This window comes from Gigantopelta aegis, chromosome 3 (assembly GCF_016097555.1).
Source record: "Gigantopelta aegis isolate Gae_Host chromosome 3, Gae_host_genome, whole genome shotgun sequence".
Taxonomy (NCBI): Eukaryota; Metazoa; Mollusca; class Gastropoda; order Neomphalida; family Peltospiridae; genus Gigantopelta; species Gigantopelta aegis.
The window spans coordinates 85,390,397-85,417,165 of NC_054701.1; the positions used below are offsets into that span (position 1 = coordinate 85,390,397).

Consider the following 26,769-nt stretch of genomic DNA (forward strand, 5'->3'; position numbering starts at 1 on the left):
AAGGGAAGGTTCCCAAAGCGATCACCCCCCGGATCTCTAGAGAAACTACCAGCGAAAATTGACACGATAGTAGGGGACGGCAACTGCCTGTTTCGGGCCATCTCCAAAGAAGTAAGCAGAACTGAAAAGCACCATAGGACAATCCGCTCACAAGTCGTTCAAGTTCTCGGTGATGAACGCTATAGCAAGCACTTCCAGGGTTACTCTGGCCACCCGGATATGACAGCATACTTATTGGCGAGTGATATGGACAATAATGCAGTTTGGGTCACAGACATTGAGATTGTTGGCGTGGTTTCCATGTTAAATACACCAGTAGTCATACACACGGAAGATCGCCAAGGCCAGCGACGCTGGATGCGGTACGAACCCTTGTGCGTTGTACCACCCCTCATGGACTCTAACTGTATGATATACCTCACAAATTACAATGAACACTTTAATCGTGTAATGTAGTCATATATGAATCTGAAATGTATGCTTTCTGACATGTTGACCTCATTGTCTATTTTCCATTACCTGTGTTCGTGAAAACATGGAAAATAACCCCACAAGTTAGTCTGTGTTATGGAAAATCTGCTCTCGTCAACCCACTTACATCCATGAAGACGTAATATAAAGCAAGTTGATTCAGACGTCATTCCTTATATTGACAGTCACACGTAACAACACAAACTGTTTTTTACCAAGTTTAATCATCTGCAAAAAAACTATTCTCGGAAGATAACTATGACAACGTATAAATTGAGTTACAATGTAAACAATAAAAATGTCCTCCTTTGCTTATTATAAGTAACAGCTGGTATTTAATTGACAAACTATTATCCTGTTCAATTATTTAGACCCAAAGTTTTTTGCAAATGTTACGTTTATTTCCTATTCGATATTTGTTTTCTTTGCATTTACATGAAAACAAACCCAAACCCCGACAGGTTTTATATACAAATCATCATATAAAATGCACGAAGTTGACTTAATTTCACTTTTTAAAAATCTCTGTGTCATTTGAATGCACGTTATTTCGCCTATAAATAACTAAGGTCATTTGCATATCAAAAGCATCATTCTATAGTGCGTTTCAAACTAATGTTCGGTTCTATCGTCCTATCCGCACAAATCGTAGTATGACCTATATTTAAGAAAATATCTGTAAACATGAAGCAGGCGCGGATTTTGGTGGGGAGTTCAAGTGACAAAACCTCAGTTTGAAAAAAAAATATGTATCAAATATTATAATTATATTGTGGAATACACAACTAACTCACTGTCCTGGACAGATAGCCCAGCTGAGGTGTGTCCAGGACAGCGTGCTTGAACCTTAATTGGATATAAGCACGAAAATAAGTTGAAATAAAATAAATGAAACGTGACTACATCGTAAAATGCGTTGCAAATTTTTTTAAAATAAAAATGCAGTGCTGATTAATGTCAGAAAATTTAATTTATACAGGTTTGTATTACTATGATATTATTTTTTATTACAAACCCTTCGACGTAAGTGCATTAATGTTGATGTATCCATTACTTTGCATCTAGAAATCGATTTTGTCAAGGAAGAACACACACATTAATCTGCACTGTGGTATTGTTCTTTGGAATGGAAGGACACTTCAGCACATTTTATAACTACAGTATTTGGGTTTGTTTATTTTGTTTAACGACACCGCTAGAGCACATTGATTTATTAATCATCGGCTAGTGGATGTCAAAACAGTATTTGGTGTCTAACATATGGATATTTCGGCAGATAGTCGAAAGAAGTAATGTGATAGCACAATACAAAAACCTATTTAGCCACGAATCCAACTATTTAGGGAGTTCCAATTAGATCTTAACATAAATACTCGCAATTTCGAAAGCGCGGAGGTGGGAGGAGGTCAAGACCCCCCCCCCCCCCCATATTTCCATGGCGAGGAAATACACAACACAGTCTTTGGTGTGGCTGGGATGAGAAAACAAACGAAGGCGATTGATTCTAACCATCGCACCCACAGTTTCTAGTTATTTGATTAGTACCAGTCGATGGAACACTCATGCGCCATACGCTATATTGTCTGTGTTCATATATAATATATGACAATAAAGCGTTGTGCGCGTAGTGTTCCATCAACTGGTACTAATCAAACACACCTAGAAAGTCCAACCAGGACCCGAACGCCCGTGATCGCTCATTAGACGCTATCTCGCATCTCAAGAAAGAACCCCCCCCCCCCCCAACTTTAAAAGAAGGACTAATTTGATACCTGAGTTTGAGTCCATTAATGAACATTTAGCTCTCTGAGTTTTTAAAAAGGGTTCCTGAGTTTGCTGTAATTTTTAAAATGTTATCGACTAACAGAGACTTTTTAACGATTGTAATTACATATCAAATATATTTTTCTGCATAAAATATTAGTGTCTGTATATTAAACGTGTTTCTGATTGTTCTAATATTTGTACTGGTTTAAATTTCATTTTATTTCCTAAAATATTTTTTTTTCGTACGTATGACATTATTTGAAGACAAAATCCAGTTTGGGCTTCTTACAAATATTAAGACGACCAGAAACACATTGAATAAACTGGCACTGATATTCTAAACAAGAAAATATATTTATCATGTAAGTTTAATCGTAGAAATATTTTATTAATCGGAAACATCTTACAATGCAGCAAACTCAGACATGTCCCTTTAAAAAAATAATTAGGACTACACAGGAAAACTGAAGGGACAGTGTGAATGCTTTAAAACCTGGATTATAAATCGGTGAAAATATTTGTTTCTCTTCCAAATATACTTACATCATCCGGGAAGTTGATATTAGTTCTGAGCGATCTGTTGTTAAGAGGTTTTGTTGGTCGTATGTTGCTGAGGAGTGGGGCCGCCCTATCGCCGGACCATCGGTATAGTGATCGCAAAGAGTGCAGCTGAAACGAGAATACAGACATAGCAGTATTAAAAAAAAGAATTGTTTGATTATCATCATCTCAAAAAAAAAGAAATGTTTTGTACACAATTTGTGGGGCATTTATGTGGGACTCGATCCTACAACCACAACGCTGTTAGATCATACTGATTATTTAATCGTTGGCGATTGGATTTATGAAGACAGACTTTACTGGAGATCCTTTACTGGAGATTTCATCCCTTTTGCATCGACACAAAGAGGACTTCCACTTCAAGGACTAGTCTCACTAAATGAAACCTAGCACCGGATAGAGCCCATTGAAATAAGCACTCACGAATCACCTTAGAAGTTGTATATACAGCGGTTATTGTCATTGTAATTTTATCTCATTATTTCCATGAACGGTTCATGCACGCTGTTATATAGACTGTCCAGGACAGTGGTTTAGTGAATGATGAGAGAGAGAGAGAGAGAGAGAGAGAGAGAGAGAGAGAGAGAGAGAGAGAGAGAGAGAGAGAGAGAGAGAGAGAGTATGTCGACGTAGTGGTCTTTCACCCCTCACAAGGCCGTTAACAGTCATTTAGTTTGGGATCTGTTACAGAGATGCGAACCCAGTACTTATCAAATTTAAGTCCGATGGCTTAGCCACTATACCACCGAGGACGGCAACATGCATACAGATTTATTCATTTATAAGATAACTACTTCCGTTTTGTTCCGTCCATAACGCTCTGTGTATTGCAGATAATTACTAAATGTCTGAAGATTGTAAAGACCAAAAGCTGTATACACTGGACTAACCAATAATTAACACATTTCACAAGTTTGAAGCATTTCTTTTTAGTTTGGAAATTACATAAATGAGACCCGTATATGAACTGGCCCGGATATTTGTTTTATATAACTGCACCTTAGCACTTGCTTAATCTGAAGTTATTGTTGGTGTGAAATAAATTGATATTGATACTTGGTGAAATAAGAAAACCGCTAGCACCTCGTATTTCACTCTTTTCCATTATTAGCCAGAGTATGTGTGTACAGTTTCTTACACATTAACACGCATGCCGCTATTTTATGACTTCCCTGGAAGAAAGATCTAGCAACACCAGACGATCACTCTCTCACCGAGTCGCATTCCCATTCCTACATGGAACCACTTCTAAGATAAGAAAGGAGCTGGACGTAGCCGAGTGGTAAAGCGCTCGCTTGATGCGCGGTCGGTATAGGATCGATCCCCGTCGGTAGGTTCATCGGGCTAGTTCTCGTTATAACCAGTGCACCACGACTGATATATCAAAGGTCATGGTGTGTGCTATGGTGCATATAAAAGACCCCTTGCTACTAATGAAAAAATGTAGCGGATTCTCTAAGACTATACGTCAAAATTACCAAATGTTTGACATCCAATAGCCGATGATTGATAAATCAATGTGCTCTAGTGGTGTTGTGAAACAAAACAAACTTTAGATAAGAAACTGCATTATTTGAATTTTAAAAATGTTTTTATTTTAAAACTGTTATACTTTTTTAAACGTTAAAACTCGTTACTGATGCCGAATCTTTGCGCAATGCAGAGTCGAATGGGCATTTGGCAAAATGGTGGTTGATTCCATGCTACTGGGCATAAACAGTTCTAACTGTCAGACCTCGATATACTCCCATGTGTAATTGTACTATCGAAGGACATCCCACGCAGCCTTCCATTTATTAAGTCGTCGACTGTACCAATAAGTGTCTAACAGCCTCTTTTCAAAAGTAATATAAAGAGAAAAATACTTTAATGTTTTGAAAAAAGGAAACTGCGATTAGATATGTTTTACTAAATTAACCGTAAGTAGTTTCTGGTTTGTCTCTGCATGTTTTCTAAATCTCATTTCACTTGCTTCAGTAAAGAGAGTGGATTTCAAGTTGAAAGCAGAACGTGGAAAAGTAGTTTGATCATTAGTGGAGGATGAAGACAAATCGATATTTTAAATACAAAACAAAAACATAGACTCGTCAAAGTAATATCTTCATTATATCTCCATAAAGATGAAAGGACAAAGGCAATCCTATTACAGTCGCGTGAGTACTAAATCTATATTTATCAAATGTACAGGATATTAGTTTACAAGGCGTGTTTATAATTATAATATTGTCATCCACAAACTCTCTTTGAAAAAGACCAATATGGAAGGAAACGAAAGAAAGGAAATGTCTGTTTAATGGTATCTCAATAGGCTGTTTAATGGTATCTCGATAGGCTGTTTAATCAGAGGCAAGGAAATGTCTGTTTAATGGTATCTCAATAGGCTGTTTAATGGTATCTCAATAGGCTGTTTAATCAGAGGCAAGGAAATGTCTGTTTAATGGTATCTCAATAGGCTGTTTAATCAGAGGCAAGGAAATGTCTGTTTAATGGTATCTCAACAGGCTGTTTAATCAGAGGCAGGGAAATGTCTGTTTAATGGTATCTCAATGTCTGTTTAATGGTATCTCAACAGGCTGTTTAATCAGAGGCAAGCAGATAAAATGCAACTGAATTTCTTATTGACAAAACCGTAATCTGTAATCAAAATCGTATCTCCACAAAATAGAGTCGAAAGGATATTTTAAGCAAAGTTTGCTTCCATGATCCACTATCAGGTGCTCGTCATCAGAAGGACCGCCATTCCCCTAGGAGATCCGTAACATGATGGTTCATCCCTCCTGCACCGCCAGTAGGACTGCCACTCCCCTAGGAGATCCGTAACATGATGGTTCATCCCTCCTGCACCGCCAGTAGGACTGCCACTCCCAAGACTAGCTTCGAAACTCTCGTATAAATAATTACTTGAATCATAAGGTTTGCTTTATTTTTGTATTATTTATAAAGGGAGGGGAATGAACGAAACGTGTATTTAACGACATGTCAGGCGGGCAACCTTCCACTGAGATTGTGATTGGACATAATCCCCCCCCCCCCCCCCCGGTAATAATCCCCTGATACAGAAACCCACTTCCCTTGTGGAAAAGTAGAAACAATCCCCTTCATGATTATTGCGGGTGACTAGTGGTGACGACAATGACCACCAGATAGTCCTTATCAAGGACAACGGAGTCCAGCAACCAGATGATCACAAACGATGGACTAAAGTTTGTTTAAAACCAACTAGAGCACATTGATTTATTAATCATCAGCTGTTGGAAGTCAAACATTGGTAATTTTCACACAGTCTTAGAGAGGAAACTTGCTTAATTTTTTCATTAGTAGCAAGGAATCTTTTACATGCACCATCACACAGGACAGGATAGCACATATCACAACGAACAAGTCGTTGTGCACTGCTAAAACGAGAAATAGCCCAATGGTCCCGGAGGCCCACCGACGACGAGGATTGATCTTAGGACCATGAACTAAGACATTTGTCTAACTGTGAAACCTAGTACATGAATAGTACTGTTAAGAGTCTGGGATAAATAAGGGATATTATCGTGGATTCCACCGAAGTATGGCTACATCTAGGCCCTAGTTTTGAGTGAGTTACCTGTATATGAAAATAAATAACCCACCTGTATTTCATTATCTATATCTACTAATAAATACTGGTTAACATACCAATACTTTAGAGATGTAAACAGGTTTGTTAAAGAGACTACACGTGACGCAATATAAATACAGGTGAACTTACCAACACTTTAGAGATGTAAACAGGTTTGGTAAAGAGACTACACGTGACGCAATATAAATACTGGTGAACTTACCAACACTTTAGAGATGTAAACAGGTTTGTTAAAGAGACTACACGTGACGCAATATAAATACTGGTGAACTTACCAACACTTTAGAGATGTAAACAGGTTTGTTAAATAGTATCCACGTGACAGTCTCGTGACAGCCCGGCTGTGTGAGGGATCCCTCGTATGTGACGTAATAGTTCGTGTTGGACATCAGTGACATAAAGGGTAAAGTCTCCACACGAGATGTCTGGCCTGTAACAGAAAGCTAGAGTAAAAACACCTTCATCTGGACAAGAAATAAATATTTATTTTACATCACCTCGGCATATTCTAATATCTAATCTACTGCTATTTGGAGTCCAACATAGAGAGAGAGAGAGAGAGAGAGAGAGAGAGAGAGCGAGAGAGCGAGAGAGAGAATTAGGGATAGGGAGACAGAGACAGAGATAGACAGACAGACAGACAGACAGGCAGACATAGTAAGCGACTGAGAGAGACAGAAATAGTGATAGAAAGATAAAGTTTGTTTTGTTTAATGACACCACTAAACCACTAGAGCACATTAATATGTAATCATCGGCTATTGGATGTCAGAGTGAGAGAGAGAGAGCGAGAGAGCGAGAGAGCGAGAGCTCTAAAACATTCATAACTACTCGTAATCAAATAGTTGTAACATGCAATATCGTGGTCCGCTGGGAGACGGGTTTTTTTTAGCGCAGAAGCAATCATTATTTATATTGTATGTAAGTGCACACGTTTCGATTACTGTAGGTACCAGTTTTTAAACAGCACCCCGTCCCTAAAAATATCCTGCCCCAGAATACACCGAATACTAACAATCGGCCAGTGTTGGGTACAGACCTTGCCTTTGTATTTTCTGTATGTCCGCGGCCAAATTGTCGAAACCTTCATCCACCGGTTCGCCCAACTGCAAGTACAACACAGACAACGTTAAACCATAGACACAGGTACCTGGGGTTGGTCACATTAATAGCTATAAAACAAGGCATTCTTGTACATATATTTTATTACTAATGAAATACAAGTGAAAATGTACACACCTCTGCAAACACTGCTATGACACTAACTCCGTAAGGAGATTTGACAGCTTCCGCCAGCGATGTATAGATGTCAGTATTGTAGGCCATGAACTGTATCTGCAAAACAGAATACCGTATACGTTTTAATAGACATTTAAAAATAGACAATTATGTGCATTTTCATAGAAACAGCACAAACCACGACATATGACATACCAATTGTAAGACTGAATAGGATAGGATAAACGCCCAATGGATAGCTGAAGGGGTTCGTTCCTACCACCCAAGCACACCGAGCGAGCTGTCTACTGAGTGAGCTACTGATGTTACTATAATCTTATATTGTGATAAGGAAATGTGTACCTTGGTTTAGTCACCTGGAAACACCGAGTAGCTGTTGATGCTTACCTCCCGTGTGTTCGTCTGACCGTAATAAATCATAAATAATTATAATAAATCACAAATAATCATAATCAAACATCTTTTCAACAACAAAAATGACACACAAACAAACTAAATAACAATAATACAAAACTGACTGTGTCAAAAGCAGTTTTTAGCAGAGACACAGGAAACCAAGCTCAAAAATAAAAACACAAAGATTAACAGAAGAAGAAGAAATAATGATAATATATTTTAAAATCAAAATGGTTGATGTCACTCAATCTGAAATCACTGTGTGTGAATATTATAGGGACATTCCTGAGTTTGCTGCATTGTAAGATGTTTCCGACTAATAAAATATTTCTACGATTAAACTTAAATATTAAATATATTTTCTTGTTTAGAATATCAGTGTCTGTATATTCAATGTGTTTCTGGTCGTCTTAATATTTCTAAGAAACCCAAACTGGATTTTCTCTTCAAATAATTTCGTACGTACGTTAAAACAATAATTTAGGAAATAAGATGACATATAACCTAATACAAATATTAGAACGATCAGAAACACTTTGAATATACAGCCACTAATATTTTATGCAAAAAAATATATTTGCTATGTAATTGCAATCGTTAAAACGTCTCTGTTAGTCGATAACATCTTAAAAAGTTCATCAAACTCAGGAATGTCCCTTTAAGGCGAATATGAACACCTCAAACTATGCACATGTATATTTATCATCTATTCTTCTCTGTCTTTGAGATATCCACATAGTAACAAAGTGAAGAATTACTAATGCTTTGACATTAATGTTAGGTGTTTTCTCAGTAGGACCTTTTAAGTATATGTTTAACAGAATATTCAAGATTAGTCATAGTCAGTATGATCGCTTAGATTCCTAAACCTGTAGTATAATCACACACACACACACACACACACACACACACACACACACACACACACACACACACACATACATCTACACACACACACACATATATCTACACACACACATATATATATATATATATATATATATATATATATATATATATATATATACTGAACAAAATAAGAAACTTCCGCTAACTTTGCTTGAACATAAATTGATGAAATCAAACCGGGGGAATAATTGTTATATATGCGTTTAAAGAGTGTTCCATGATGCATCGTTTGGTGCAAAAATCATGGCCATAGGTTAACAGAAACTCGAAGAAATTTTGACCAAATGTGGTAGGGGTTAAAAATAAAAACACCCACATAATAACGGGTATGACCACCTCTTGAAATGACCACTGCAGTGCATCGCAGGCGCATAGAATTGACTAAAGTGTTGATTTCTGCCTGTGGAATATTGTTCCATTCCTGAATGAGCGCTTGACGAAGTTCGTTGACGTTAGCGGGTGGGTTGGGACGACGCCTCAATCGTCTGTCCAGACTATCCCAGACATGCTCGATGGGGTTGAGATCAGGACTTTTAGCGGGCCAGTCATCAATGAAATCAATGTTATTTGTCCTAAGAAAAGTTACAGTGTCTCTAGCTGTATGAGAGGTGTCATTATCATGCTGAAAAATCGAGATGTTGGCGTTGTTATGGAACAGAGGAATGACGTGATGAGCGAGAATGTCATCGCGGTAACGTTGAGCATTTAAATTGCCATCAATGACGACTAGTGGTGAACGATAACCATGGGCAATGGCTGCCCAGACCATGACAGAACCCCCACCCCCGAAACGATCTCGTTCAAGAACACAACAGTCAGCATAGCGTTCATTTCTCCTACGGTAGACGCGCACCCTGCCATCACCACGTTGTAAAGAAAATCTGGATTCATCCGAAAAAATAACGGTATTCCAGCGTCGCCGTATCCAACAAGTGTGTACACGTGCCCAATTAAGACGATTTAGATGATGACGTTGCGTTAAAACGCATCCGACGTAAGGACGTCGTGCATGTAAACCGTTCTCCCGCAGACGATTACGAACAGTTTGCCCACTGATTCGGTTATTATGAAGCCCAGGTGTGTTAGCAGCAGTAGCAGTGGCAGTTTGGAATCGATTGCGCAAATGCGTGTTCATGATATAACGGTCTTGACCACGCGTTGTAACACGCGGACGTCTACGACGTGGCAAGTCGTTGGTGCTTCCTGTCATTCGAAATCTTACGCGAAGATTTCGTATCGCTCGACTAGAACTCCCAACATGCCTTGCAACGTCTTCTGTCGACATGCCAGCATCAAGCATGCCAATCGCCCGTTCGCGTAAATTATTGGGTATTCTTGGCATACTAAAAATGCTACAATGTAAAAAACGTTAATGTTTTTACAAATTTTGAAGCGTTTTCGTTCACTTGACAACAATGTCAGTAAGACAAGTAAAACAAATTGACCGAATACTACACGGGACATGTCGAACCATGCATGCACGTGCAAATTGAATTTCACGTTGTCGACGATTAACAGTGCAAAAATAATCTATAAAATTCATGAATCCTGATAATACAGCTCAAGGCTAATATTACCTATATAATTTCATTACACAATGAATTCTTTAACACAACAAATACTATATGTACAAATCGGAAGTTTCTCTTTTTGTTCAGTATATATATAATATATATGCACATCGACACACGCATACCACCACATACATATATGTGCGCGCGCACACACACACACACACACACACACACACAGAGACACACAAATTGCAAAAGCATTTCTGTATATTAAACTACACTACGTTGCTATGCAATGTTACGAAACAGAAAATAATGCTACGGTGACATAACAGTCAATGTATATAAATGATGACGTCCACTGATTACTTTGAATCAGATCGTCACTGCGTTAAAAAATCTCTTTTATTATGGCGTGTACAGAATGTTGTATTTTCATTTGAATTTTAATGCATTTAGTTTTATTAAGAACGTAACAACAATCCATTGCATTGCCTGAGATTAGACTAATTATTATACTTAGGGTGCGATATTTATGATTATGAAAATGATGACATCTCTTTGAGTCTGTCATGTACAGAAAAAAAGGAAAAGAAAAAAGACCTGAATGATTTGTAATAATATTAGTGCAGCTTTTATATCAACTCTAATATTCGCTTAGCTCACATTAACGATATTTATGATTATGAAAATGACCCAAAGGGAGCAAAAGCAAATGAGTTATTTGATATGTCATTTCTTTCCCCATTAACCCGTGGTGGGTGCAGGTTTTATATACACGCTGTATTTTCGATGACAGTTAATCAATAATCGCAATATCCTGTTCACTGCAATCAATGTCATCACTGCACTGGTTCACGGCAGTTGTATTTGTCACATTCTTTTCTGTTCTTGGTGTCCCGGAAACAAATACAATAAATTCGCCAAGCACCAACGATCCTGTGGTTTGGAGAAATCGTGTAATATTTATAGATACCAAATGTCAAATGACATGTTAAAGATTAATGTATTTTATGGCTAGAACGTAAAATACATGATTTTTTTACGTATTCTAAATGAAGTAGAAACATGCTTTTCACATGAAAGTCTGATATCCGCAATTAGTGAATGTTATTGCAGAGCCCGCGGGTGTATTTGAAAGTGTGTATATAGGGAGCGGGGGGAGGGGAGGGGAGGGGGCAGAAACCGGAGGAGGGAAATGTTACGGTCGTAAAGGCCTGAACCTGTTACAGCTGATTCGATGTATACCCCGCCGAGAAAACATTGAATTTCAGGCGTTCAAATATTATGGCATTTCCAGCATTAAAGGGGCATTCCTGAGTTTGCTGCATTGTAGGATGTTTCCGACTAATAAAATATTTCTACGATTAAACTTGCATATTAAATATATTTTTTGGTTTAGAATATCAGTGTCTGTATATTCAATGTGTTTCTGGTCGTCTTAATATTTATAAGAAACCCAAACTGGATTTTGTCTTCAAATAATTTCGTACGTACGAAAAAATAGTTTTTAGGAAATAAAATGAAATTTAACCCAATACAAATATTAGAACGATCAGAAGCACGTTTAATATACAGCCACTGATAATTTATGCCGAAAAATATATTTTATATGTAATTACAGTCGTCAAAAAATCTGTTAGTCGATAACATCTTTAAAATGTGGTGGTGGTGGTGTGTGAGTGGGGGAGGTGGTGGTGGTGGTGTGTGTGAGAGTGAGTGAGTGGGGGGGGGATGTGTTCCACGGCCCCTGTATGAAAGTTGAAAGGAAATATACATTTCATGGGTATATTTGTGCATTAAATACCAACAGGATTTGCTACTGAATCTGATCTGGTGGTGATGGTGGTGGTGGTGATGATGTCCGTGCTTATCGTCACATGGTTCAAGCATATTTGCCTTGGCACAAAAATCAATACCAAATTATACCATTACAACACATATGATTTTAATGTTATTCTTCCTCGTATTTATGACTTCTTTTGTCTCGAGTTCGAAACCCACAATAGCATGCTTGAACATTACTTGAAATCGTCTTTTACCATGAAATGATTTTTGAAAAACAAATCCACTCTGGACAAGGGTCTCAGGCGAATACTAGCATGGGCATAATTTGGTTTACAAACACAATACAAGAAATGGACTGCAGCGTGAAATGCACACAGAACATTCTGGGGATTTAATCTGTCTGTTGACAAACACGATACAAGAAATGGACTGCAGCGTGAAATCAACACAGAACATTCTGGGGATTTAATCTGTCTGTTTACAAACACGATACAAGAAATGGACTGCAGCGTGAAATCAACACAGAACATTCTGGGGATTTAATCTGTCTGTTTACAAACACGATACAAGAAATGGACTGCAGCGTGAAATCAACACAGAACATTCTGGGGATTTAATCTATCTTTTTAGCTTTATAGTCACAAGCCCACTAATTTTAGTTCTGATCCTTCATAAAACGCCCCCACATGTGTAATTGTGTGTCTTTAAAAGTACTTCATCCTCAAAGGAATGTCTTTTTCCCCCGAAAAAAATGACGATGATACGTGTTAACGTACACGCTAGCAATAGGCCTACACCACTGAATGAATGAATGAATGTTTAACGACACCCCAGCACGAAAAATGCATCGGCTATAGGGTGTCAAATTATGTCTATAATGTGGTATTTCTATAATGTCAGTATGTCTATGATGTGGTATTTCAATAGTGTCAGTATGTCTATGATGTGGTATTTCTATGTCAGTATGTCTATGGTGTTGTATTTCTATAATGTCAGTATATCTGGTGTGACATTTCTATAATGTCAATATGTCTATGGTGTGGTATTTCTATAATGTCAGTATGTCTATGGTGTGGTATTTAAACTGTTTAATCAGTGTTTCACTTTTACCATGTTTATTTTTTATTTTAAACTTATTTCACTTAAGATTCAACTTCTTATTTTATCGTAATATGTATCGTATCGTAGGTTATGTATCGTGATACGTATTGCATCGTGGGTTATATATTGTGATACGTATCGTATCGTGATATGTATCGTATCGTGGGTTATATATCGTGATACGTATCGTATCGTGGGTTATATATCGTGATACGTATCGTATTGTGGGTTATATATCGTGATACGTATCGTATCGTGAGTTATGTATCGTGATACGTATCGTACCGTGGGTTATATAGTGATACGTATCGTATCGTGACCTTGGTGTATCGTGACACCGCTAGTTTTTGACCACAATATGTGGTTCCATCTCCGTCTGTAGGAAGACTGCCACTCCAGTATAGACGCCAAACATCTTGCTACAGATTTCGTAAAACAAGGGGAAGTGTGAATCCGAACACGGACGTGCATAGAATAATATTTCACGCCAGCTATTTTATAGAAATATTGCTCAAATTGGATAAGATACTCGATGAGTGTGTTTGAACTTCCAGAGCATGATAAACGTAGTTATTCTGTTATACGCTAACCATGGAGAGTTTTCTCCGCGCGGATGTTGTCTAGCGTTATTAAGTCAATCCATTTGTTCATCATGTCGCATACTTAATGACACTTCCAGAATGGATGAGCATGCCACGTATCATTTCCCAGAGCAATACCCGTAAGCCATTCACGCATGCCTGGTGTCTGAGACAACACAGTTCTTGTAAATATTGAAATCTGATCTGGCACCGGCGACGATTAACACTTTAGGGACTTAATTCACTAAAATTCTCACAACTTTGCGATCTCGCAGCGCAGTGGAAAACGACTTGCAGGGACGATGCCATGTTACTTAAGGGATCTGTGAATTAGGCCCCGTGTTCTTCTAAAGTGCAGGTTCTTTCACACCAAATGAAATTGCATTGTCGATAATGTTAAAAAGTTTCTAAAAAAACAACAACTCCGATATAGCAGTTTACTAAACCACTTATGCAATGGGAACTATTTTAACGTGTCCACATTCACTTAACCTCTGACTTCGCCTGGCATACAGTACACACAAAACATGTCGCGCCCTACATTTAATATATCAGCAAAAAAGGGTGGATCATATGACATTTAAAAGATTTAAATAATGTTGTTTTTTGTTATTGGTTTTGTTTTGTTTTTTAATTAACAACCTTCAATCTTAGAAAATCGTAAATGCATGTTTTAAACTGCACCCAATACTGGTTTCAACTTCTCTATGCATAGCAACTGTACGCTAAATAAAAAACTATATTATTTTATTGGGAAAAGTAGTATTTGCTGAGATAAACGCTGTCAGAAATTACTACCAATCACAGCTGCAGTAGTTTGTTTTCTCTTGAGATTCTTAGAACAATGATTAAAAAGTATCTCATTTTGTGCAAGACAAACACCATAAATGGACATTCCACGATTAGACGACCACTAAAACAATACTTAGGTTTCGCTAATAAAATCCAAGACAAGAATCCAATTATGTTGTATTTGTTATCTTTGATGCTTTGTAAAATGTACGGAAACACGTTAAAGTTAGTTTTGTTTAACAACACCACTACAGCACATTGATTTATTAATCATCAGCTATTGGATATCAAACATTTAGTAATTTGGACATATAGTCTGAGAGAAACCCACTACATTTTTCCATCAGTAGCAAGGGATATTTTATATGCACCATCCCACAAACAGGATAGCACATGCCACGGCCTTTGTTATTCCAGTCATGGTGCACTGGCTGGAACGAGAAATATCCCAATGGGCCCATATGATGGGGATCGATCCCAGACCGACCGCGCGTATGCACCAATTTTGTAATCATATTATATTTTGTTCGTTTGTTTTAGTTTAAAGTTTAAAAAGTATTATTTAACTGAAGATTAACGGCGAAGCATTGGGTCCTCTCCTTTAAAGTCTGTGCGAATCTCATCACAATTTAAAGGCTAGCTAAGCCATTGACAGAGATACTCCTAATGATTTTAAATTCCATTTTGACACAGTTGGGAAGCCTCATCAGAAAACAGTTCTGCTCATCCATTCTGGAATTAAATCATGTTTTCATGACCAGCCGTGGCCTCGAGTACCTGCTACGCTGGCTAATGGACGGTTCTAACGTGGAGGATCGTGCACGTTTAGACATGTCTGAGATGAAGTTCTCCATGTTTCTCACGGCTATCGCAGAGAGCGACAGGGACTTCCGTGATAAGAGAAATGACGGGAGCAGCGGGAGCGTCGGTAAAACAATCGATCGTCAGTAAACGATGAACTAACATTCGTGATCACACCTCCACGCACGAACATAACACCTAATCCTGTTACTGGAGCTATTTCAACGATAGTTCAAGAATCGCTGTGTGAGACAACTTTAAAAAAAATTGCACACTTTAAATTATTAAATGTCTTACAGTATCTAGCATTAATTTAATTATAGGCCTATGCAAGTATTAAAGGGCCATTCCTGAGTTTGCTCCATTGTAAGATGTTATCGACTTAGTCGGACTAACAGAGACCTTTTAACGATTGTAATTACATATCATATATATTTTTTCTGCATAACATATCAGTGCCTGTATATTAAATGTGTTTCTGATCGTTCTAATATTTGTACTAGATTAAAATTAATTTTATTTCCTAAAATATAGTTTTTTCGTACATACAAAATTATTTGAACACAAAATCCAGTTTTTTTTTTTTTTTTTTTTTTATTTTTTTTTACAAATATTGAGATGACCAGAAACACATTGAATATACAGACACTGATATTCTAAACAATATAATATATTTAATATGTAAGTTTAATCGTAGAACTATTTTATTAGTCGGAAAAATCTTACAATGGAGCAAACTCAGGAATGTCCCTTTAAAATATATATTTGATAACAAAACATCTTTTAAATAAATATTATTATAATTACATGTATATGAACGTCTCTAGTCCAAAGGTCGCAGATAATTGCAGACAGCGCTGGTTAAGACGATCAACGATTATTCCGTAAAAATCCGCAAAAATCGCCTATGTCGCACCTATGGGCTTTTCGCTGACTATTTTGAGTGTCGAAATAACTATACTATTATATTAAAGCGAGAATCGCTGATTGCACAGCAACCTATGAAATTGTAAACGTTTTGTCTTGACGCAATCGGATACTCTTATGGCTATTTTTGTACGACAAACTCGTATTGTGTAGCGTCGCCTTTAGATACAAAATAAGTTGTAGTTTATAGTGTGACAAGGTGTCATTAAACCACGTTCCATCCGTTTTCACTAGTCAGAAATATCATACACATTTATTAAATGGGAATTTTTTTTACATTTACATTAAACAACCTTTGATAATAACATCAAGATTAGATTTATGATCATAATGATGGCAGACATTCTCTTGCATGATGATGAACACCATTTCGCGGTTCAAGAAAAACAAACCCAACAAAAAACTACCAAAAAAAAGAAGAGAAAAACAAGCGAATGTCAGATATGTATAATTAACAACCTTAATGCACTGCATCATTCTGTCGCATCGGAACTAAACTCTGGAGTAATCAGCTTTGTGAGCGAGCCGGACTAGTTGGCGCCAGAAGGATTACTCCGCCATAAAAACGAATAGGAGAAATCCACCAGAAAGGTTCCGTCTCACTGGAATTCAAAACCAATGGACGACCAAGAGCCAGTAGTCGACGTCATTTCACCAGGTTATTATTAGTAACATCGCCGAAATTGATTGTTCTCAAAGTGAGGGATTAAAACCAGCTTATTTTAAATGAGAATATAATAACTTTTTACATGAAACAAACATTAAGAGGAATGCATCCACCACATCCTCTGTAACATAGGCGTATGATGATGCCAGCAACTGGAGGGGCCAGCTATATATGTTACTATAAATTTTCAGCTGGTAGTGGGGGTCTTCCGAGTTGGTGAGTAGCATAGCTCGAGTGTCATCTAGCCGTGGGACAGCCGGAGAACAATCGAGTTAGGGAGTTGCAATGTCATCCGGCCTCACTGCTTTCAACACCTATGGACTTCCAACTTGGAAAGGTCGGGCGGGACGTAGCCCAGTGGTACAGCACTCGCTCCATGCGCGGTAGGTGTGGAATCGATCCCTGTCTGTAGGCCCATTGGGCTATTTCTCGTTCCAGCCAGTGCACCGCGACTGGTATATCAAAGGCCGTGGTATGTGCTACCACGTTGTTGAGATGGTGCATATAAAAGATCCCTTGCTGCTTGTCACGGGGATTCTATAATACCCGTAACTGAATAAAACACGATTGTCAAAATATCTCTCCTAACTGTATATCTATTAGATCTCTCTGTAACAGGCGGTTAAACCCTAGTATGGCTCGTCTAGGTATGATCAGAGATACGATCTTATATAAAGTATATATTATTATAGCACGTTTAGTTCACTAGAAACACAACAAACACACAATACACTTTGGAATCTGTATTAATCTACGCTGACAAATGTACAGCCGTAGTAGTTAATTAATAACAACAATAATAACAACCCAGAACTGATCACTTAATTAGTTAATCTCTAGGTGTCTAGTTACACAATATGCGAATCACTTCACCGTGACACAAAACCCACACGTGTGATAATTGAGAAACGCTTCCAGGAGAAGTTAATTAATAAAGGAATTACAACGCCATTCCTAACTGGTTAATTTTTAATTAACTCTTACTACTCGTTCAGTAACGTGTGATAATTGAGAAACGCTTCCAGGGGAACTTAATTAATAAAGGAATTACAGCTCTATTCCTAACGGGTTAATTTTTAATTAACCCTAACTACTCATTCAGTAACCTTGTAACACAGAATTAATACTGGTACCTATCACAATAAAGACAATAACCTACAGTTTACCTAGGTCTTCTAAGATGACTGGCTAAGCTTTATATTACCAAATACTCGTATAAAATATAGAACAGTAAGACTACGATTTACTTCGTCAGATGACCGAAGACACTGTCTAAAGAATATTGGTATAATACAGTATTAAAATATTAAAAGTCACATCAATCACATCAAGGTTATACACCGAGCAGAAAATATATAATTATCAAAGTCCCGTCTGAACTAATATAGTTCGTTCAGTGGACGACGTCCGTGATCCCCTGGAGCCTTCCTAGTTCGTTTTCCTCATAACTCTAAAAAAACTAGCTATTTATTATAAAATCAGAAATTCGCCTGGGGGTACAAGGCGGTACCTCCCCCTATCATCTGATATTTCCACCGCGACCAAGCGGTATTATTTCTCTCTGATCGTCAGACTTACTGACGCCATCGTCGGTATTACGTAACTACTCGCCACATGGCCTCCGCACCTGGCTAAGGGTGTGTATTAGGCGTACCGATCGAGGACTGTCGCGCAGAAGTATTACGTAACAAGTGCACACGACCCTCTAAAACAATTAATATCGCCACAGGCGAAAAGAAATTAAGAGCATGTACCATCACACCCCCCCCCCCACCTCAAAAAGGATATTTCCTCTACTCTAGGAATAGGGAAATATACTACATTAAAACAAAAAGGTGCGTTAACCGACGCATACGGGCATTTATAACACATGTAATAATAAGGTGACTACCAGTAATCACACTGAGTCTCTGAGTCCCTGGTATACACAATAAAATATATATAAACAAAACAGAAATCAAGAATGTCAACACATTATCATAACGTTCAACTTCGGGACAGGGCATCAGCGATTACATTGGATGTGCCCTTGATATGTCCAATGGTAATTGGGTATTCTTGCAGAAGAAGACTCCATCTCAAAACTCTCTGGTTGGAGGCTTTCATTAGGATGGTCCAGTCCGTCTTCGTCTTCTTGGAACAGCACAGCTCCAGCACCCACGTCACTGGCACCCACAACTAGCTTGAACGGCATTCGGTAGTCTGGTGCTGCCATCACGGGAGACGAGTGGCGCCTCTGCTTGAGACGGTTGAATGACTTCTCGCATTCACCTGACCAATGGAACTTCGTTTCCTTCTTTTTCAGCGTCGCACGTTTTCCAGGTTTTCTCCGATAGGCATGCTGTCGAATCGGTGTAGCGTTGGGTTCCAAGCGCACATCTTGGCTTAAGGTCTTGGTAACCGTTGGAAGGTTCTGACAAATGGAAACATTGTCTTGTTTCAACGTAGTCAACTTTGCTCGCTGGGGGCTCAAGTCTGCTAGAATCTGGCCGTTGGCCAACTTGACCTCTGCAGTCTTGACGTCATCACAGGAAATTGAGTGTCTCTCAATTTGGACCGGTCTCTCTGGAACTATCGGCAGTCTGTCAAAATAACCTTTTAGCAAATTGATGTGACAATACCTACTTTTCCTAACCCTATCAGGAGTGTTTATCACATACCCTGTCTCATTAACCCGTTTGTGCACAACATAGGGCCCGAAATACCTGTTCTGCACAGAACCCCGTTTAATGGGAAGGTACAGCAGCACCTTATCCCCTGGTTTAAATTCCCGACTTTTAGCCTTCCTATCAAACACTGATTTTATTTTGCTCTGAGCATGGCTCGGTTGCTTCCTAGCTAGTTCGGTCGCCGGCAACCTCCTATCCCTAACTCTTTTATTCATCAATACTCTCTCAGTTAACAATGTACTGCGAACTGCCAACAATTTTGGATCAGCCCCCTGCTCTAGAATTAACTCTTGTCTATTACAAGGTAAATCCCCTCTATCAAACACAACTGGTTCATTTCCCCTCTGCGGGAGATCAACAGGTTCCACCACATTTAATTCCTCAGTTGACTTATCTACCATTTTACTGATAACCTCATCCACTCCAATTTCATGGCTCACACACGTATCAGACAAATCACAAATATCCTCTGGGTCTCGTGCTAACCTACTGGCCATAGCCCTAGTCTTTACACACGCAGGATATCTAATCTCATCAACCTCACTCTCTTCTACTGGTAAAGGGCTGTCTTTAATTAACAATTGGTCACATGTCGGCTGACAACACTGACTAGTCAAATCATTACCCAACAAAACTCCTATGTTTTCAACAGGCAAGTCCTTCACAACACCCATAACGACTGGTCCCGTCACAAACTTCGAACACAAGAAAACCTTATGTAACCGGACAACAATTTTTTCTCCAGTAACCGAGCTTAAAGCCAAACTATGTCCTGTATCTGAATTTTCAATACCAGCTAAACACTTTTGCGTTATCAGACTCTGACTACACCCGGTATCTCTATAGATTGATATTGCCTTAGGACACAACTCTTGTTTCACATCACAAACCATACTAGTGGACACATACGGGTTTACTTTCTCTGCCATGGGACTAACCATTAACTCTCTCGCTAACGGAGCTGACCTCACTAAACCGACCACTTGCGCATTATCGCGTTTCCTTTTAAAACAGTCCCCGATAAGATGGTTATCCTTTTTACAGTAACTGCAATGTGGACGAAAAGTTCGTGCATTGGCTGATAATGCAGGTCTATCCTTACTTTGCCCACCAGGTGCATTCCTTGCCTGACTAGCTGACCAACTAGATGACTCTCCCCGATAGTTACTTTCCCGGGAAAAACCTGGCTGAAATTTCTTCTTATCACCCTGTTGTAAAGAGCTACCCTGTACTGCCTGAGGTTTGTGTATTAACACGTAATCATCTGCCACTATGCCTGCCTCCTCTATCTTTTTGTCATCACGATCCTCTAAATGAATACGTAAGCTAACTGGTAATCCATTTTTAATGTCCTGTAAGATCAACAACTCCCGTAACTCGGTATATGACTCTACCTGATGAGAAATCACCCATTTATCAAACATCCCTGCCTTATTAGCCACAAACTCACTATAAGACTGACCCTGCGTTTTTCTCAACTCGCTATACCGTAAACGATAATCCTCAGGTCGTAATTCATAAGCCCTCAACACTGCAGCCTTAACTAGGTCGTACTGACTTGCTCGCTCATCACTCATTGAATTATAAGCTATACTAGCCTTCCCCTTAAACTTAGACACGGCTAACAATGTCCACTTAGACTGCGGCCAATTTAGCTGCTTAGCGGCCCGTTCAAAAAGTTGAAAGAACATATCTACCTCCTGGTCATCAAATACCGGCACTGATCTATAAGCCTCCGACATGTTAAACCCATTTCCGGCTTCTCGTCTGACTTCTTCAGTATTCAGCTTTAACTCATGTTCCACTTTTAATTTTTCTAACTGGAATTCTCTATCCCTCTCTTCTCTTTCTCTCTCTCTATCCCTCTCTTCTCTTTCTCTTTCTCTATCTCTATTTCTATCTTCTCTATCTCTATTTCTATCTTCTCTATCTCTATCTTCTTTCTCTCTATCCCTCTCTCTATCTCTCTCTCTCTCTTCTCTATCTAATGCACGTTCTTCTCTTTCGTACTCAAGTTTTTTTAAAGCTAATTGTTGTTCCACACTTAACTCATTTATCTCTATCTCTGGAACAATCTCACTGTCTTCCATAACAGGCCTATCACCAAAAACTTCCTGGATAATAATTGTCTTTATATCACCTAAGGTTTTAGCTGATGTTAAATCAATTTCTCGCTCACCCGCGATTTCAACTAATTCGGCCTTACGTGCTCGCTTAATCTCCACTACACTGAGCGTAGGCCTATCCAGCAAATTCTTATCCATGTTTAGATATGACGCACTTATTATTAATTAATTTTCTAGTGAACAACGTGCTACTTCGAGTAAATTTGTAAAAATTAATTTATAAAGCCCCCATTTACAAACAATACTTTTTTAAATATGCATGTCCCGTTTCAGATCCGGGACGAGCGCCCCAATTTTCTACTCCTGTCACGGGGATTCTATAATACCCGTAACTGAATAAAACACGATTATCAAAATATCTCTCCTAACTGTATATCTATTAGATCTCTCTGTAACAGGCGGTTAAACCCTAGTATGGCTCGTCTAGGTATGATCAGAGATACGATCTTATATAAAGTATATATTATTATAGCACGTTTAGTTCACTAGAAACACAACAAACACACAATACACTTTGGAATATGTATTAATCTACGCTGACAAATGTACAGCCGTAGTAGTTAATTAATAACAACAATAATAACAACCCAGAACTGATCACTTAATTAGTTAATCTCTAGGTGTCTAGTTACACAATATGCGAATCACTTCACCGTGACACAACACCCACACGTTTGATAATTGAGAAACGCTTCCAGGAGAAGTTAATTAATAAAGGAATTACAACGCCATTCCTAACTGGTTAATTTTTAATTAACCCTTACTACTCGTTCAGTAACGTGTGATAATTGAGAAACGCTTCCAGGGGAACTTAATTAATAAAGGAATTACAGCTCTATTCCTAACGGGTTAATTTTTAATTAACCCTAACTACTCATGCAGTAACCTTGTAACACAGAATTAATACTGGTACCTATCACAATAAAGACAATAACCTACAGTTTACCTAGGTCTTCTAGGATGACTGGCTAAGCTTTATATTACCAAATACTCGTATAAAATATAGAACAGTAAGACTACGATTTACTTCGTCAGATGACCGAAGACACTGTCTAAAGAATATTGGTATAATACAGTATTAAAATATTAAAAGTCACATCAATCACATCAAGGTTATACACCGAGCAGAAAATATATAATTACCAAAGTCCCGTCTGAACTAATATAGTTCGTTCAGTGGACGACGTCCGTGATCCCCTGGAGCCTTCCTAGTTCGTTTTCCTCATAACTCTAAAAAAACTAGCTATTTATTATAAAATCAGAAATTCGCCTGGGGGTACAAGGCGGTACCTCCCCCTATCATCTGATATTTCCACCGCGACCAAGCGGTATTATTTCTCTCTGATCGTCAGACTTACTGACGCCATCGTCGCCAAATCACGGTTGTAAAAACCGCACTCGCAGAGGTATTACGTAACTACTCGCCACATGGCCTCCGCATCTGGCTAAGGGTGTGTATTAGGCGTACCGATCGAGGAGTGTCGCGCAGAAGTATTACGTAACAAGTGCACACGACCCTCTAAAACAATTAATATCGCCACAGGCGAAAAGAAATTAAGAGCATGTACCTTCACACTGCTTATCGAAAAGAGTAGCCCATGAAGTGGCGACAGAGGCTTTCATCTCTCAATATCTGTGTGGTCCTTAACCACATGTCTGACGCCATATAACCGTAAATAAAATGTGTTGAGTGCGTCGTTAAATAAAACATTTCCTTCCTTCCAACTTGGAAAAATGACAGCAACTGGAGAAAGTGGGAGGGGGTGGGGGTAGGCGTTTGTTAGGAAGTGTGTGTGTGTGGAGGGGCTATATTTTAATTGGAATTGTAACGAGGGAGGGATGTATTGTCTTAAGAGTTGGGGGGTTAATGCTACCGGTGCCTATTACCTATATAGAATCACCTGAAAAAATATACACGAAACATAGTACTATATTGTTGTCATAATACATGTACATAATATTATATAGCACAGGCACATGTACAAGTGATCTAAAATTAACTTTGTAAAACGTTAAATATATAAAAACATAACGGGGAGATTTACCTCAGCTGTAAATGGTATTCCATCAATGGTATGCTCCGATCCCCAGTTGTCATCATGGCCGAAGTGAAATTTTATCTGGACTATCCTATATCGGTACATCAAAGGGCCGTCGCTGATGTTTACTGCATTGTCAATGACGTCATCAAGCACGATAGTGACATCGTGCCCAGTGTTGTATAAGGTGCCACGGACCTGCGAAAACCCCCAAATAAAATAGTGTAAAGTAGTTGATCGAATAACCAAGCGTGTAGCTGAGAGGGACCCAAAGGCTTTGTCCACTAATTTTGGTCAAGTCATTAATTTTGCGTTTCTATAGGCCTTAAAATGAGAGTTTTATTTATAAAATATATTTATGAAATATTAAAAAAATAATAATAAAAAAATCGTTTTGTGCGTGGTGGTGGTGGTGGTGGTGTGTGTGTGTGTGTGTGGGGGGGGTTGACATGCACCTGATACATATCCATTATCATCCAAATACTGCAATGCGCGGAACACACCACGACATTATCTTAAACGTCCTAGCTCGAGTCAACTCTAGCCCTCCCCTTATTGATAGGTTGTAGTGGAGGGCTAGAGAGGACTGTGTGTAATACTTCAGCAATTGTCGACGACCAAATGGTTGCCAGCTACTGTGTCTACAATACGCATTTTTTCCTAAATCTGATAACACAGAGATTTAGTTTAATTATTCTCGAGTCCAGTCATGATATCAAACTTACTTGTTGTTGACCAGTACCAACATGTCACGTGGGCACACACTTTGTTCTGCGTCACCACAAGAAAGTACAGCGCATGTTCGTTTTGCATAGCGGCGTCTGGCTTTTCCGTGTAGCGTTAACTTCATGTGAGTTTAATGTTACGACGTCCAAGCACACACCTGACGTAAATTAAGGTTCCGAGCAGAAAAGTGTGTATTTCAGTCTACTTACTGTTTTTACAAAATTACGTAGACCCACACGACAAAAAAGCATATGCCATGGTCATGGATATATTAGCCATGGGATAGTAGTTGAAACTGAGGATAAACCAGCGGGTTTACGACAAAAGTAGACTCTTTGAACTCAAGTGATGTAGAAATCCTCCTGCTCAAGCAATTCTTTTTCAAATATTTTCCATGGGGAGTATGATTCGACTCTCCTATGAATTGTTGGCCACAATCTTGACCCCCCAACCCATACTAATATGTTTGTGAACACGCGTTCGACAACAGCCATTTCCTGTTAGTAGGAAAATGTTTGATTGTTCAATATAGTCTGTATAGTTCGCTGTGCTATACAATCGTATGATTCTATTAATGCATCTAGTTGGAATTGACCCGACGATGTACGTAGTTAAGCTAGTATAGACAAATCGTTTTCTGCATAGATACGAGTTCCGATTGTGGTAACGGTTTGGTCGTTCGGATATACTATATGTGTCCGGTGTTCAGTGACATGTTCATCAGAATCTATTCAATTAAGTTGAGACAGGTTTGAGATACATGCTCGTGTCGGATCGCGAAGGTCACATCTATCATTGAAGCGAGCCACGCGGACTGCCTGGGATAAATGGTTTGGAATGTAATTAAGAAAACTGACCGTTTTCGGGGCATCGATGTCAATTCTCCGGAGACTCGGGTCAAACAGGAGGGCGCGTGGCTTGATGTCCACCGGCGATTGGTACTTCCCGGACTCGCAAAGCGTCCAGTCGGGGTGAAGTGACCCCCAGAACTTAGGACCTGAAAACACACCATATGACACTGTAAATATGTATGTAAAAAAACATTAATTTTTACAATTTACAATGTATTCAATAACATAGTACCTAATACAGATATAGAATTCGAAGCCAATGTTTATGTATGTTTGCTCTACCAACATTTGCATTAAAAACATTAATTCTGACAATTGATTTTAAAAAATATAAAGTTGCATAAATGATACTGTAAATCTGTTTGTCAAAAACATTATTTTTGACAATTTAAAATACATGTAAATTCAGTATCAAAGTACTTAATACACATACACAATTGGAAGTCGTTGTTTATGTTAGTTTACCCTACCTACACGTGAAGTACAAGCATTCATTCTGACATCTAATGTTAAAAATATACAATTGCACAGATCCTAATACACATAAATAAGTCAATGTTTATGTTGGTTGCTCTGCCTACACTTGTATTAAAAGCATTCATTCTGATATTAAAAATATTCAATCGCATACATACATACACATGCATTAAAAACATTAATTTTCACAATCGATATTTTAACAAATTGCGTGTGCCGTGAAGAATTAAATATTCTACGTTCGGTAATGCAAGGATTGCTTAATAGACAAATAAAAGCCAAAGTTTGTGTTAGTTTACGCTACATATATTTCTAATGCGAATTTCAGAACGCCCTCAAAAGTTTCACGGTAATTTAGTTCTGGACACCACCCGAATAAAGTGTCATCATATATTACACGAGTGTTCATCACCGACATGTCGGAACCTAACCACCATCTTATCCAGCTATGAACTATCCACTATCGCTAAATGATAAGGGCAATGTGACAATATCTGATAATCTGACAACATCTCATAAAATGCATAGAATAAACCTTCAAGAGGAAAACTCAGGAGCGTAGGCTAGGGGGTTCGAGGTTCGAACGAACCTCCCTCCTCCCGCTGAGGCTGAAACAGTTTGTTACAATGCAATATTAGACTATTAAAATGTGCCAAGAAAAAAGTAGACAAAAGAGTCCGCTATTCCACTTCTTCCATGTTATGAAAACAGAAAAGTCCGTTTCTTCAAAATGCATATCTTGAAGGCTATCGACAGC

General features: G+C 38.5%; 1 protein-coding gene across 1 annotated transcript in view; it reads right to left on the reverse strand.

Moving 5' to 3' along the window:
• Window positions 1-26,769, reverse strand: part of LOC121369225 (putative carbonic anhydrase-like protein 1) — a 59,573-nt gene that overhangs the window by 8,655 nt on the left and 24,149 nt on the right. The window contains exons 3-8 of the mRNA XM_041494171.1: window positions 25,542-25,681; window positions 23,965-24,156; window positions 7,649-7,744; window positions 7,449-7,515; window positions 6,685-6,839; window positions 2,782-2,907 (exon numbers count right to left, since the gene is read on the reverse strand). Of these exons, the coding sequence (XP_041350105.1) occupies window positions 2,782-2,907; window positions 6,685-6,839; window positions 7,449-7,515; window positions 7,649-7,744; window positions 23,965-24,156; window positions 25,542-25,681 (776 nt within the window). The remainder of the gene's footprint in view (window positions 1-2,781; window positions 2,908-6,684; window positions 6,840-7,448; window positions 7,516-7,648; window positions 7,745-23,964; window positions 24,157-25,541; window positions 25,682-26,769) is intronic.